General features: G+C 38.4%; 2 protein-coding genes and 1 long non-coding RNA gene across 8 annotated transcripts; 2 read left to right on the plus strand and 1 right to left on the minus strand.

The window, feature by feature from the left end:
- The first annotated feature begins 2753 nt into the window (after positions 1-2753).
- LOC108955344 (protein CUP-SHAPED COTYLEDON 2) lies at positions 2754-5432 on the plus strand. The gene is made up of 3 exons (XM_039316146.1): positions 2754-3191; positions 4913-4929; positions 5042-5432. Exons 1-3 carry the CDS (start codon positions 2754-2756, stop codon positions 5430-5432), a joined length of 846 nt encoding a protein of 281 aa, XP_039172080.1.
- Positions 5433-8414: 2982 nt separating this feature from the next.
- LOC108958183 lies at positions 8415-12192 on the plus strand. 6 transcript variants are annotated; one of them, XR_005548976.1, is made up of 6 exons: positions 8415-8537; positions 9493-9635; positions 9792-9969; positions 10108-10361; positions 10953-10998; positions 11305-12192. It is a non-coding gene; the product is annotated as an uncharacterized LOC108958183 (long non-coding RNA). The 6 variants fall into 6 exon arrangements; XR_005548972.1 differs by having other exon boundaries at positions 11798-12192; XR_005548968.1 differs by having other exon boundaries at positions 10953-12192.
- An 823-nt stretch (positions 12193-13015) lies between these two features.
- On the minus strand, positions 13016-14883 carry LOC104452187 (E3 ubiquitin-protein ligase RNF6-like). The gene is made up of 3 exons (XM_010066700.2): positions 14626-14883; positions 13299-13427; positions 13016-13147 (listed from the first exon to the last, which is right to left on the minus strand). Exons 1-3 carry the CDS (start codon positions 14881-14883, stop codon positions 13016-13018), a joined length of 519 nt encoding a protein of 172 aa, XP_010065002.2.
- Between the last annotated feature and the right edge of the window lie 1309 nt (positions 14884-16192).

Below are 16192 nucleotides of genomic sequence, written 5' to 3' on the forward strand. Positions count from 1 at the left end.
CAAAAATATCACACGAGTAAATACACTTCATATGTTTCCTAAACTTTTTGCTTCCCTAACTCCAAAATCCAAGGGAAGCACCAACCGTAGGTATCGAAATATCAAGAGTGGATACCATGAAAAAATCCAAACAAGTACCCCATGCTCCAATGACCCCAAACAATTTTCGTATTGCAGAAAATATTTGACATCTAGATTATTAAGTAGAGCAAATCGATGTCGATATATTGCTTTAGAAACATTGTATAGGATTAACAAAATTATTAACTTTTTTTCTAATTAATGTAAAGAAATATGTCTAATTAATGTTAAGGGAAGTGGGAGGCAATGGAGCTTTATGATGATGTGGCTCAACCATGAAATCTCAATCTACCCAAAATCTTTTCTAATTACTTATAGATATATGTATTAGAAATTTTATTGACAATATAGTAAGAGAAAAGGAGTGACTAAGGAAACGTGTGGAAGAAAGAACAGCATAACTGAAAGACACATTCGCACGGTGGTCCAATTGAAAAGTGCAATCCCTTTGGGAACAAGGGTTAGAACTTCAGCAGGAAGTTCCAAAAGATTTTGTCATTTCTATTTCCATATGAGGACACTAATGGAGATCTAATCTCAATCATTAAAGTGTGCAAAATTGTTTTTACCAAACAATATTGATGAAATAAAATAGTTGATATATATATATCATAAATATCCATATAAATTTCTAGAAACTTCTATACATCGTACCTTAGATCAAGTATAAGTTCATGCATGGATGTTATGATATCTGTACTTCATTGGTGTCCCACTTGGATTAATCCCCACTCTAAAGGGATGACAAACTTTGTGATTATATAGCACTGAATATTGATACATGCTGGTTTTGATTATCTTCGGTTGTTAGACACAAATCACAAAATCTCACCCTAAAATTCCCTCCCCCCCTCCTTGTTCAAACATAAAACGTGAATAGTTTCTTTTTGACAAGTTGAGGAATTAGATTGTACAAATTGAAAATTTAATACTAGAATGAACATTTAGGAATAGTTCAAGAATCACGTTGAACGAATTATAAACCAAAGATTATATTGCACATTAGGTTAAATTTTAAGGACTATTAGCGTCATTTCCCAAATAGAAAATTCGAGTATAGGTAGAGTTTTGTGGATATTAGGATAATGGTAATGATGCTTATTTGATAATAAAAAAAAAAAGGGTCCACTAGTGGTGGAGACTTGATGCATAATTCCTAGTTTGATTTATAGGTTGAAAAAAAGATTCATGCATGCTCCACTGATAATGATATATTGTTCTACAAACGTAACATTAGATTACATGAGATGATTATTTTTTTTTCTAATTAATGTAAAGAAACATGTCCAATTAATTTTAAGGGAAGTGGGAAGCAATGGAGCTTTATGATGATGTGGCTTACCCATGAAAAGTTCTACCCCATTTTCTTGTTACTTATCTATATATTAGAATCTCAGAGACAAATAGGGAGCCAAAGGGAGTGAATGATGAAACATGTGGGGAAAGAATAAATGAAAGTGCCATCGCCATGTAGGTCCAGGATAAAAAGTGCAACCCTTTCGGAACAACGGTTGAACTTCAGCAAGAAGGCCGAAAAGCTATTGTTATTTCTATTTTCATGAGATCTCAATCATCAAAGTGTGCAACATTGTCTTTTCCCCAATAAAATTAATAAAATAAGATAGTTGCTCTTGTTGAAGCTCAAATCATAGGCTGCAATTCTATGTTTTTCTTCTTCTTTTTTGGTAGAAGCTGAAATTCTTTGTTTGATGCACATAAAATTCCAAAAACTTCTATATATCATACCTTAAATCGAGTACATGTCCATGCATACATGTTAGAATGTATGAACTTATTGGATTAATCCCCAACCCTAAAAGGTTCACAAATTTTGTGATTACGTAACACTGAATATCAATAGTGATTTTGATTGACTCTAAATCATTAGAGACAAATCACCAAATCTCACACAAAAATTTTCGCCCATATAAACATACTATTTACTCGAAAGGAAAACGGTAATGGTTACTTTCTGCCAAAAAAGAAAAATTGAATAAAGTTAGGGTTTTGGAGATTTTAGGAAAATCACCCATGTTTGAGAGTTTTAATGCATAAGAACCGTTGATTATATGAGGAATTTGGACAGATTCGATCACCATAAGTAACTTATTCTACGGGTATCATGAGATCAACGATGCTTATCTAGTAGAAAATGCTGCACTAGTGATGAAGACTTGATGCAATAAATAAATCCCTAGCTTTAGATTTATGGGTTGAGAAAAAAGATTTATGCATGCCTAGAGAGAGAGAGAGAGAGAGAGAGTCTTTAGACTTTTGGCTTGTTCTCGATCATGCATGGGGTTCTGCAGTCAACTTCATGGAGGAAGCTAAAACATATCAGACAGAGGATGAGGGGTCCACGGAACACTGAAAAGTGTGGTTTTACCCTTCTCAAGCAAGCGAGACAACTTTCGACCAAAAAAAAAAGAAAAAGCAAGCGAGACAACTCAGTTGGGAAGGGAAGACTACAGTAAAAAAAAAAACAACAGCAACAACAACAACAACGTCAGTCACTGAATCAATGCACGGGTCGACACTATAAATTCCTCACCCTTGGCCAATGTTAGTCCCACCTCGCTTCAAACCCTCCAACAAAATCTCAATCTTTCTGTCTTGTTCTTCCTCTCTCTGCTTGCGGAGGTTAGTGAATGGAAAACACAATCTCTGAAGCAATGAGAGCACTTCCTCCAGGATTCCGATTCCACGCCACTGACGAGGAGCTGCTGATTCATTACTTGAAGCCCAAGATACTTGGACGACCCGGCGAACGCTACTACGACATGATACCGGAGATCGACATATGCAAATTCGAACCTTGGCAATTGCCCGCCATGTTTTGTCACAGGTTCAACAGTAAGGAGCTCTTTTTCTTTTGTCGTGTGAAGCGCAAGTACTCTAACAGCAAGCGCTCTGACCGGACAACCGAAGCCGGTTACTGGAAAGTGACCGGCAAGGAACGTGCCATCATGAGTGAGGACACTGATGAGCCGATAGGAATCAAGAAGACACTGGTGTTCTACACAGGCCGCGTGCCTAAAGGCAAAAGGACCAATTGGGTCTCACATGAGTACCAGCTTAATCCTAAGTGTCTGGGCCATAACGAAGACGAGGTAAGGTTTTTGTCACGCCCCAGACCCCGAGCGCGTGCCCATCCCTATCTGGTCGATAATAATATGCGACTTCCCAGGACAAGTCGCCGACCCTTTCCATTTTATTGCGCATGCGGAAGCGAAAAGAAATCCCCTGACAGTAATCATCTCGGGATAGAAATGCAGGATAATAGATTCACAAACAAACATGCTTTTATATATACACCGAGTCATGTACACAGTGTCTATGGCCAAAAGACTACAAAAGACGGCCTTTCAAAAAGAAGCGGTCCTAACCGACCTACGCTTCCGACATCACCTCCTCTCGCCTTCAGGTCCTCCACTCGACGACCCTGAAAATGTTGTCCCACAACGGGGTGAGATATCATCTCAATGAGTCTAAGCTCTAAACCCCAATTAGGAGGGAAATACGCCAAGAAGCGTCCTAAGCACGCAATCACACAATCAAGGAGACTTACCTCGTCTCAGACCCACCTTGCAGGTCAGTACAATTTATCTCAAAGACAACATGAGAGCATGAGCAACAAATAAGCTCCAAATAACTGAAACGCCACACTCAATTAATCATGCGTTCCTAGTTTTGATCTCGGCATATAGCACGGCCTACTCTCAGTTCGGCAGTCTTCTGGCATTGCCAGGCTTCGTCTCACCCCATTGAGCACGGCACGTCTCTTTATCAGACGGCTTTTCCGAAGGAGCATAGGGTCCAGAATCAACTGCGACCGGCTTCCCGTTGTCCAGGGGGTATCCCAAATAAGGATAACGTCCAGCTCAACAGCCCGGGACGATTTCTCGTAACCATCACACGATCACTCAAATATGGCCCAGGACACCGTGCATTGCACTAAAATGCTTCAATTAAAATGGTGAGCCTGACCTTTTTCTTTGTATTAGAAATTCACATGAAATTACTCGCGTGTGGGTACACGATCAACTTGATCCAGAAAAATTGATATTCCTCCTTTTTGAAATCCCACTATTTCATATAGTACTAAAAGCCATTTTCGGTGTCAAAACCTGACACCTGGGATTTTCTGAATAAATATTGGAAATTCATAATTTTTGGAATTAAATACCAATCAGCACTCAATTTGCATAATTTAACACTCAATTGCAGAAATTAACCACACCATTGCAATCAAGACGAAATTCCGGTCACCGGCTATCCCGGCCTAATTTCCGGAAAATAATTAATGATTAAATAATTACTGAAATCAATTAAATAAATCAATTTAAATTCTACAAATAATAACCTAGGCCAAAATCATTAAATTAATAACCAATACGGACTCGGAGAAATTCCCGAACCCTTCTAGATAAACAGTACAATTTATTTAGGCCTCAGCTAAACTATGCTAACCACCTAACATGCTCAATTAAATAATTCAATTTCTAATTTAATCTAACTAACCACCTAATTCCTAATAAAATAAATCTAAACACCCCTTAAACGTCATTAACCTACTAAGCAGAGTTTAGAGTATAAACTCACCGGTGTATCGCGAAAACCGGTTCACCGCGACAACGACTCGACGGCGGCCGAAATCGAAATTTTCGGCGGCGTCGACGAACTTGGGCCGGGCCTAAGGCTTGGCCCAACAAATCTCAGCCCAAATGAGATTTGTCCTTGCACTGGAATGGGCTTGCTCTTGGACTTGGGTCTAGCTGCGATTGGGCTTCAAAAACTGGGCCTTGCTGAATTGGGCTTGCGAAATTCACAGGCTTCCAAAGAGCTGAGGTTGGGCCACTGAAAAATGGAATGGGCTCGCTGTGGTTGGCCCACGAACAAAAGAAGACTGAAACTGCAGGATTTGTTGGGCTTCAGGCAGCTGGATTCGCTGACTGAGGAGACCGAAGACGCTGGCAACGGTTGGCAACTCGGTGGATCTCGAGGTTTCACGGCGAGATGATGGACCGAATGAGTTGGGGCTCGGACGCGTGGAGGGAAGCACGGGCAAACGGCAGAATTCGGTGGATACGTGCGGCTTCTCTTCGGTGGTGTTGCTCGGTGGATGTTGCTGGCGGCGTGAGGATGCTCGGAGGATTTCGAAGATGAAGACTTGGTTGAATCGGTGGTCTTCCGTGGGCGTTGGAGTTGACTGGCGTGCTGGCGTGGAGCTGAGGGCACGCCACAGGGGAAGACTAAAGATGGGAGCTGCTCGTGGACGCTGTCTTCGTGGACTCCACGATATGCTCGGGCTGAAGACGTTGGACTCGGGCTTCGGCGGTTTCGTTTGCTGACCGAAGCAGAAGGAGGAGCGGGCAGGTGGCAACGTGAAGGAACTCGGTGGAGTCGTGGGCTTCAAGCGGTCAACCAACGGCTTCGTTCTTGCAGGTGTTGACCGAGAGATGCTGGTTGATGGGCAAGTGGCGAGGAGCAGCTTAAATTGAAATCTCGTGGCTGGCGTGAGTGGAGTGTGTGGGTTTCGGTTGAGGAAGAGAAGTAACGGAGATGGAGAGAGATTGGATGGGGATTGCTTCGCACGGTAGAGAGATTAAAACAAAAGCAAGAATAATGAGCGGATGGGAGGGTTGCCGAGCGTGAGAAGCCAGCTAAGAGGAGACAAGAAAAATCAGAAATCTTAGCCAATACATTTAATGTTTTGGCCCCACAAGTCCACCATACACTCCTCTTTGTCCCCCCAATCAATTTCAAGCTTATCAACTCACAAATAAGCAATTTTAAAGTCCAAAATTGCTGCATCATCCAATCATACGAATTTCACCATTTGAACTTCAATTTCTCCAATAAATTCCCAAATTAAGGTCCATTTCGACGTAAAAATCCCAAATGATTTTCTATAAATCCCCGACACACACAAAAATGTGCTCTCAACCCAAAAGTCAAATTTCCCATTAATTTAGCCAATTTGAACTTCTGCCAAATTTCCGCGACGTCCGAACCCACTTTCCGTAAAAATCTCGGGATCTCTGAAAAATCTTCTGAGACTGAGTCGACATTCCTAAAATTTATTGTGACACGACAGAATCTTCAATTTCTGAAATCGGACTTGAATTGGCGGTTAATTTTCATTCGGCGCGTTTTTAGCGTGACCTAGACTACCGGGTAGTTTTCAGAACTTTTCAGGGCGATTGACTCGTGGTCGATTTTCTTCGAGCCACTATGAACCCACTCGACTCAATGGCGACTCTCGCTTGTCGTGAAAATCTCGAGGATTCAAATACGGACACAGGGCACCAAAACAATAAGAAAATCAGTCTAGAGCCAGTCGACGAGAATTTTCCAATTTAGTGGAGTCACCCACGATCGGCCACACATCTCAGTCGAATAGACCTATCTCTGATCTCAAATCGATTTTAACTGTGCCGTAATGGCCTCTTAAGATGGACACGGTCGAGAAGCCGATTCATGACCGAGTTCTCAAGTCTAATTGCCTTAAAATTCATAATAATTTCCCCAGATAGTCTAGTTATGTCAAGAATGATCAGTTCTGAGGATAGCCCTATAGACGCGTCAACGAAATGCCCGATTTATTCAGTAGAAGACAGGGTCGAAAAATCTGGATGTCACAACTCTTCCCCTCTTATAAAAATTTTGTCCTCGAAATTTAAACCTTACAAGACTTGATTAAAAAGGTGGGGGTACAATTCTCTCATTGACTCCTCAGTCTCCCATGTCGCTCCTTCTGTACCGTGGTGTTGCCAGACCACTTTTACTAAGGGAATAGTCTTTGTACGCAGAACTTGCTCTTTGCGATCGACAATCTGGATCGGTCTTTCGACGTATGACACACGGTCATCCACGTCCAATTCTTCAAAATTGAGTACGTGGGTCGGGTCAGGCTCATACTTCCTCAACATCGACACGTGAAAGACGTCATGCACTTGCGCCAATCTTGGCGGCAACGCAAGACGATACGCTAGGTTCCCGATTCTTTCAAGAATCTCAAACGGACCTACGTACCTCGGACTCAGTTTGCCTTTCTTACCAAAGCGCGAAGTTCCTCTCATTGGTGACACTTTCAGAAAAACGTGATCACCAACTTGGAACTCTAAAGATCTCCGACGCTTATCTGCGAAGCTTTTTTGTCTGCTCTGCGCTGTCTTTAATTTGTCTCTGATCACTGCCATGGCATCTACTGACTGTTGAACCAACTCTGGGCCTATTATCTTTCTTTCCCCAACTTCATCCCAACACACTGGTGTTCTGCATGTTCTGCCATACAACACTTCGAATGGGGCCATCTAAATACTCTGTTGATAACTGTTGTTGTAGGCGAATTCTACCATATGAAGCTGATCTTCCCAACTTCCCTTGAAGTCCATAACACACGCTCTCAACATGTCCTCGAGGGTCTGTATTGTCCTCTCGGACTGGCTATCCGTCTGAGGATGATATGCCGTACTGTACTGAAGCTTTGTACCAAGAGCACTCTGCAAGCTCTTCCAAAAAGCAACAGTAAACCTCGGGTCTCTATCTGAAGTTATCGTAACCGGTACTCCATGCATACGAACCACATGTCGCACATACAAGTCTGCGTGTCTATCCAGACTCAAGTCCTTTCGTACTGCAATGAAGTGAGCCGACTTTCTTAGCCTGTCGACCACTACCCAAATTGAATCATTTCCTCTTTGACTCCTTGGTAGTCCAGTCACGAAGTCCATCGTGATGTGCTCCCATTTCAATTCTGGGATCGCGAGAGGTTGCAGAAATCCTCCCGGCTTGCAATGCTGGGCTTTTACTTGCTGACATGTCAAACACTTGGCCACATGTTTGGCGATGTCCGCCTTCATACCTGACCACCAGTAGTGTTGACGCAGATTCTGATACATCTTAGTGCTTCCAGGATGAATGCTATAACTGCTACGATGTGCTTCAGATAAAATTTCTTCTCTAAGCTCTACATCATCAGGTACAACCAAACGTCCTTGGAACCTTAGAGTTCCATCATCAACAATCTGAAAATCAGCCTTCCTTTTATCTGCCTCTTCCTGAAGAATTCTCTGTACATCTGGGTCTATCGGTTGGAGTTGTTTGATTCTAACTTGGACATCCGGTTCAATTCTAAGGGTGGCCATAAAACTCGAGAGGTGGCCTACCTCGAAATTGAATTCCGAATCCCGAGCTCTCTCGATTAAGTTCCACTCCTTAACCAAGATTTGCGCTATTGAAGACTTTCTACTCAATGCATCGGCAACCTTATTCGCCTTTCCCGGGTGATATAAAATATCACAGTCATAATCCTTCAACAATTCCATCCATTTTCCCCTGAGTGCAGAATTCGTTTGGAGAAATGATGGAATTACTTGCTGCAACTGGCCAGCCTGCTTCATTTACATCAGAAGATGGCTTGTTGGAAAATGGTTAGCATGACAATTACTTTGGTAATGAATATATTTCATCACTTAGCAGCACTTTTCCAAACACCCAAACCGTCGGAAGTTTGAACTGAAGCTAATCGGTTTAAATGGTGCTTACAGGTTGATTTGTAGGAGTGATGCGTCAATGTCATATATATCTTAATCCTGAAACTAAGTGAGATCCTATTATACAGTAAAATATTCAAAAGAATAAAACTGAGCTTGGGTAACAAGCTCTTTTGATTACTTCGGGCCTGCTAAATTTTTTTATTAGGAATCCTAATAGATAAATACTATTGTTACTGGAAGTTTGACTGGAAGCAATGCATGAGGGAGCTGAAGACCTTGCTTTTAGCTATGGACCTTGAGGGAATAGCTTCTGAGGGGGTTGCGTGAGGGTAGAGTCGGAAGAAGATGTAAACTTTCCAAAGAAATTTTGAAACTTGGAGAACAAGTCCGAAATTTTTCAGTTGAGAACAGTTCTTTCCTCCTTTCTTTACCATGTCAGTGGCAATCCCTTATGACTTTACTATAACTCTTTTGTTTGTATGCAAATGCTTTTCTGATGGACTTTTATTTTTTATTTTTTTATTTTTGGCTTAGCCATGAACATTTTATTTGTTAATATGAGTAAAAATAAGTGGGGAAAAATTTAAGATTTTTCTTTTCCCTCCTTCTGCCTTTTACCGCCTTAGTCCTTGTTGATTTTGAGGGGACATAAAAAATCATGAAGAATCTCACATCGGGATTGCTTTGAATGATTGAACACATGGCTTGGAAAAATTGAATAGTAGAAGTGTCTTATGTATAATATTTAAGTATTTACTCATTTTAAATGGGATTCTCCTGTGTATTTGTATGGGGTCTTTCTGTAGTCTTCCAACCATCACTGATTTTGCTTGCGAAGTTACTACCTTGATGATGAAAGGTATCGACGCTTGTTGTTGCACAAAATGAATTGCGAAGGTTATTGTCACAGATTACTGTTTGTATGGGACTATAGACATACCCATTGGTATGACTCAGAGGAAAATCCAGCTAGCCATTGATTTGCACAGTCACAGGATATACAGAGGTTAAGATGTGGGATCCACCAAACGGTCAAACAACTTCCTAGCCAGGGTAAGATCCATGGCATCTCTATTGTAAATAAGAATGGGTAGAACTCTGATATGAAGCAATCCGAAGCAAGTCAGTATTGCTCTCTTCAAATTTCCTTCTCTCTCACCTTTTCATTAGTACTTTTGTTCTTCTTTTTTTTTTTTTTTTTTTTTTGAGATGGAAAGCATAGAAACTTCGTTAGTTGATCTGCCCGTGGGATTCTGATTCAGACCAACAGATGAGGAACTTGTCAATCAATACTTGAAGACACTTGGCAACGAAACAGTTGAACAGATAATTCCCGAGGTTGATGTCCATCAATTGCCATCTTGGGATTTACCTGGCAAGATAAATGGTAAGACAATCGAGACTGTCCCGTTCATCTTTAAAAAATGTGAGAAGTTCATGGTTGGTCCATTCTATGTGTTCTGGGATTCTGTGTCTGTTGGTTTGCATCAGCAGTTTGAAGATTTTTTGCTGCGGAAATATGCAGAACTATCAAGGATAAAGTCAGATGGTGATGAATGGTTCTTCTTCAGCTGTCTGCAAAATAAGTACCCTCAAAGTAAACGGGCGAGAAGGACATGACTATGGCTCTTGGAAGCCAACGGGCAAAACTCACAAAATCAGGACACAAGACAGGAAGAACACATTAGGTCTGAAGAAAATTTTGGTTTTCAAAAAACGTGAAAGTCCCAAAATCATACCAAATGGGTACTGCATGAATACAGCATCCTCAATGACCAGGTACTCAATCTTCTTGCTTTCCCTTCCTCTTGCAGTGAACTTTGGCACAAACCATATTTGAATTATTTATGGATACATATGTGTGATTAAGGTCACTAAATGAATGTTCTCCATTCCAGGAACTTTCATTTCAGAGCCCTTCTGATTTTATTTTCTTCTCTGACATATTTTTTTGGAGTAGGTACTGAGCAACTTATTTTTAGTTGCTCTGACTTCTGCTTCTATTTTTTTCCCTGAAATGAACTAAGCTCTTATTAAACTTCTATTGATTGGCTTGCAGCTAACACAATTTTACCAAGTAAAATACCCTGACTTTTTCTTCTTTTGTTCTTCTTTTCTCTCCAAATTTTGCTAATGCTATAGCTATCAATTGCACCATTAACTCTATTTTGAAGCTGAGCAAGGATTCTCTTTTTAAAAGGGGTCTTATAAGTTGAACACGGAGTGTTACCAAAGTTGTTATGTTGACTGACATTTGATTCTTCGAGGTTGGTTTTATTATTCCTTTGGTATTAAACCGCGAAGTACTTTCAGAGATCAGTGAGTAGGCTTGATTAAATTGTTAACTTGTCTTTTGTCTTTCTATATCAGAGTGACTTCGTTCTTTACCACTTGAAGAAAAACCCTGATGAGAATGGTAAGAAAAATTCAGACTGCTGCTTCTCATTTCTCCTTTGCTTAAAATCATCTGTAAGGAGGAGGCCAATTCCATCAGCGATTTCAGAATAAGACCACAGAAATTATAATAATCTCGTTGAGCTATTAGAAAGAAAAGGTAAACGCTTTGCTTTGATGAAACTACTTTAAAAGCACTTCAAAATGCCCTCTTACATAAGAAATCATCCGGCAATCCACATGGTGATCTTTGATCATTTCTTAAGAATATGAATATCACAAACAAGATGAATGAAGTCATCTAAAATCCCGTTCATGATGGTTCTAGGTGTGATAGTTTCAGAATCAGCATGCTCGGACTCTGTAAATCCTTGGTCGATGAATCGCATGCATTTCAAGGGGGTTTACTCAATAATCGTCTTGGAGGATGAAGCGAGGAAGGCTCTCGCAAAGGATCAAAATCACTATTACAGACTTGAGAGCGAGACGAAATTCTATTCTGACATGTCTCTAATTGTTAAAGCGTTTTTCGAGTTTGAGTCCATACATGCCCCAGGCGTTAATGGTTCAAATTGGAAGTTCTCTATGGAAAATGCATTACTGCTTATACAAAGAGAGATGATCATGTGTGGAAGACCTATAAACTTGTAAAGTGTTTGATTCTCAACGAATAAGATGAGAGGGAAAACAAGAACGTGGTCAGTTACAAATTAGATTGTCTAGGCAAAATAAGATCAAAAAAAAAAAGTTGATAAATCTTGTCATAAATTTGAAATTTATCATATGTGAACTCTTGAGATCTCTCTCATTCATATTGCTAGTGCTGCAGCTGCCGGTATGCAAATTGGACAATAATCTTCACCTTGAGACATTTTGCAATGCAGCAGTAGCAAAAGCAATGGCAGCAATCCAACTTTCCGAGCCAATCTTGATCAAGGAAAGGCATCCTGCAATGATGTTAGCAAAACCAAGACTATGACGAGTGGTAGATATATTCAAATCAACCTAGATTTGTCTTAAAAGTTATGTACAGATCAAAAAATTTGCCATTCTTCTTTTATCTTGATGTTTATACATAACAAAGCAACTCTTATAAGTCAAATACAATATGTTTTGGGCCTTGAATTCTGTTGATTAGATGTGCTTCGGAGCACATTTCTAGTTGTATGCCCTTTTATTTTTCTGAATCCTTTAATGCTCAATGTAACTTCTGGATTTCCAATGTCACTTAGAGTTAACAAGGTACTTAGTTGATCTATTCTACGTATGAGGTAGCTTTTTGTCATGTTTCATGTAATGAAAAAGAAAAGTGATTTCTCTCTATTATTGCACATGCAAGAGTGTGTTGGCAAATCGATGAATTTGAGTTTACCTATAGTTAATTGCATCACTTAGGATCCCAATATGGTCCTTTGTAGCAACAAAAAAATAATTTGATGTTATTAATGTAAAAATAAGAACTTCCACAGAAAAAAAAAAAAAAAATTACTCGAAGATGAAGAAATTTTGTGCGTTTGTGTGTTTAGGTGAGAAAGAATCCACTGCCGATATAACTAGTGCATCTTTGCCCAATCTAATAGCCATGTACATCCCCTTTCATTATTAAGATCTCCTACATAGTTTAATTTTCATTTCGCTTATATAAATTAAATCGCCCACCTTGCGTTCATTATCCAAAATATCTTGACATATAATGTTCGTAACTTGGAAATCAGTTGGCTTTTATTCTAATTAACATCATATTGTCATTAATTATAATTGAAGTTTATATCTTCTCATTGTCAAAACAGACATGGGAGTATTACTATTTAGGTTTCATAGTTTTCTTCAATACCAATCTATTTGTTATTTTAGTTAATTATAACTGGCCCTAAAATTACATCACTATTATTGGCGCATGCAATCATGTTGCTTTCTCTTTAGTTCCTCAAAGTTAGACACAAAGAAATTAGATATTTGACAATGTTAAATATATCAAATTCAGTCAAAACTCAATCAATCTCCCCAGAAACCATTGCATGAACTACTTCAAAGCTCATTCATAATTTTATAGCTTTCCTTTTACAAAGTGGACAAGAATTCCTCCTCATGAGCCATTTCTCAATACAGCCATAGTGAAAGCGATGCCCACAGTCCAACTGTCCAAGCTTATCTTCAACAATGTAGTCATCCTGCAAATAGTCCAGCAAAATAAAAGGTGCAATTTAGTAACATAGATGCATACTTGTAGTTTAAATTTAGCTACAACAACTACTTATAGACAACAAAATTGCTCCTCAATTCTATCTTAATATGTTCTTGAGTAAATGAAGTGGTTCTTACCAGACAAATACAACAGGATTCAGCTTCCACATTAGATTCTTCCGAAGTAGAGGGTTGGGGTTGATATTGCTGTGACCTGAGATGAGTAGAGATGGCTTCCTCACTCAATCCTATGGAAACATCTCTACCCTGTTCATCGAGGTGGACCAATTCTTAATTAAAAGCATATGAGGAAAACCTAAGTATTTCACAATCACTGCTCCTTAAGTAAATTATTTCTCAAGTATAAAAAATATTGCTTGATTGAGGGCTCACTAAAGTCGGAACTAGATGTCCCTTGATCTCAATCAATGTCTACATCAATGCACGTTTTGATTGGTTTTTAGTTGTTCCAATACAAAATACACAATAACACACAAAAATGTAGTGAGGGGGCTCGAGCATATATATACCCATGAAGATGAATTACAGCAATTTCACTAATTCAGACATTTCAACATTAGCATGAGAGATAAAACTCGATAATCATGTCCACAACAAAACTCAAGATTTAGGGTGACAAATTTTATTACTTGAAAACATCTATGTCCACTATAAAACGCACGACGCCATTGCAAATGTTTGAAGTCATACACAAGCAACAATCTTTATTTAGTTGAAGTATAAAAGAGATTATGTATATACTAATGCTCTGTTTTTTTCTTAGAAAATAATAATTTAAAAAATATTTTCTTTAAAACGATTGCTTGTATTGCTTAAAAAGATAAATAAATGAAAAGAATAAATGAAAAGAATAAATGAAAAGAATTTTTATCATCCATGAAAATATTTAGACTATCATTTAGGTGGAAATTTAAAATACATGCAAGCAAGTATGAATCTCCATGGAGACACAATAAGAGGTTATGACAATTATGACATTACCAAATTGTGGTTAATCATTCCCCAAAAAATAAAATCCCGTTAAAGGTCCATAACACATTACCTTATATATTATGAAATTCTTAAAAAGGTATATCTAATCACATGTCATCATGATATGGCTTGTAAATTAAATCTCATATCCAATATAGAAATGAGAATCACAGGTTTAATTTGTTGCGATTATCTTTTGGCATCAAGAGTGTGAGGTATATGGAAATGCACCACGCAATTGGTAGAAAAATCGGTCTTGATTTAAAGTTCTCAATTTCAAATACTCTTTTCAAGGAAATATATTAACGAAATTTCCAACAAGATTAACATAGTTAATTAAGGAACCAAATTGAGAATTCCACAAAAAATCCGTTGAGTTTTCAACTCTAGCACTATATATGCGACCTCGCCATCCCTAGGATGAAACATGAATACACGAAAATATAATAATATTACAATTTTCGAAACATACCTCATGCGTTCTGATTTGGATGGCAGCCCATGGTGATGGAGATGAAATCTCAGGATGAGCTCTAGCTCGCCTCACCCCTCTACTTGCCCATCTCAGCATTCCAGATGTTGCAGAAGTAAATTGGCCGGTTGGATTTAATGATTCCCGGCCTTGCAATCTTGCCGAGTTTCCTTGGGAAAGCACAAGGCTTTCTGGAAATATTCTATGTTCAGTTGATTCATTGTTGTTCTGATCCATTGCATTGTTATCTTGTTCCATTGTAGAGATCTGTAAATGTAAATTCTTTTGTTAAAGTATTAACAATAAAATATATGTATATAAATGTGTGTGGGTATACGTTGTTCATTATGCCGGAATAGCTCTAAAGATATGAACTCAATACGTTTCCTGACAAAATATTAACAAATCATTGAGTAAATCATAAGAAAAAGGATAAGATTACCTCAGGAAAAAACATTTAGCTTTTTTTTAGTGAATGAACGGATTTCAAATTATTTCTCTATGCTTTTACTAAACTCATTATGGATACCAAAGCATACATTTGTTGTCAAATGGTGAATCAACCCGTTAAGTGCGCAGAATTCCTTCTTTCAATGATTTTACATATAAACAAAAAGTTTAAACTTGTATGATCGACAATGTAATGACCATTTAGCATTTGTATTAAAACTATATATGAAATTTAAATCAGTATATTAGATGGGGTGTAAGTATTCTATCCAAATCAGTGGTATACACATAAAAAAAGTCTGTTTTTGTCGAGGGATGAATTCCTCCTCGAAGTATGGAGGGGTTAAGTCAAAATTTTGTTGCTCTCGTGGTATATAAAAACAAGAAAAGAAAATTCAAAATGCTATAAATATTCTTTCAGTGCCTACATATATCTTTTTTAATTGATTTATCATTAGAGAATGAGTAAGACAAATAAATAACTTACACATAGTGAGATTGAAATCGAAAATTTTGGAAATGGGATCTAAAAATTTTCAAAGCAACCTAATTATCATATTTATTATAGCTTGAAAACAATTATTCTAGTTGACCTTAAATCGTAATAAAAAGATAATTTTCTAATTGGTCACTGAGGATAATTTTGATAAGACTCATAGGCAATAAAAGCATCGAGGCTTTGATGAAATTTTAGAAAAAAAAAATATTATGGATAAGTTCACTAAAAGTTCTAAAATTAATCACGAAAATACAATTGAGTCCTTAAAGTTGTAAAAAGTGCGATAAAATCTTAAAAATTGTCAAAGTGGATGAAGTTAACGAAAAATGCTGACGTGTCTTATTTCATTACTTTCTTAAGACACGTGGCAGTGATGTGGCACCTACTAAGTGCTACATTAGAAAAAAAAATTATAAAATTATAAATACAAACCAAATTAGATTAAAAAATAAAAGAAAAAAATTAAAACACATGCACGCACACAAACTCACCCACAACTTGACCAACCCCTCGCTAGTGGCCGCCGCAACAATTGTCATGAAGGGTTGGCGCAGGTTTGCCCTCGCCAGCCTTGGCAAGGCCTTGGCGACTCCTAACAAAGGCCTAGTGGCCCAAATC

This window comes from Eucalyptus grandis, chromosome 1 (genome assembly GCF_016545825.1).
Source record: "Eucalyptus grandis isolate ANBG69807.140 chromosome 1, ASM1654582v1, whole genome shotgun sequence".
NCBI classification, from domain to species: domain Eukaryota; kingdom Viridiplantae; phylum Streptophyta; class Magnoliopsida; order Myrtales; family Myrtaceae; genus Eucalyptus; species Eucalyptus grandis.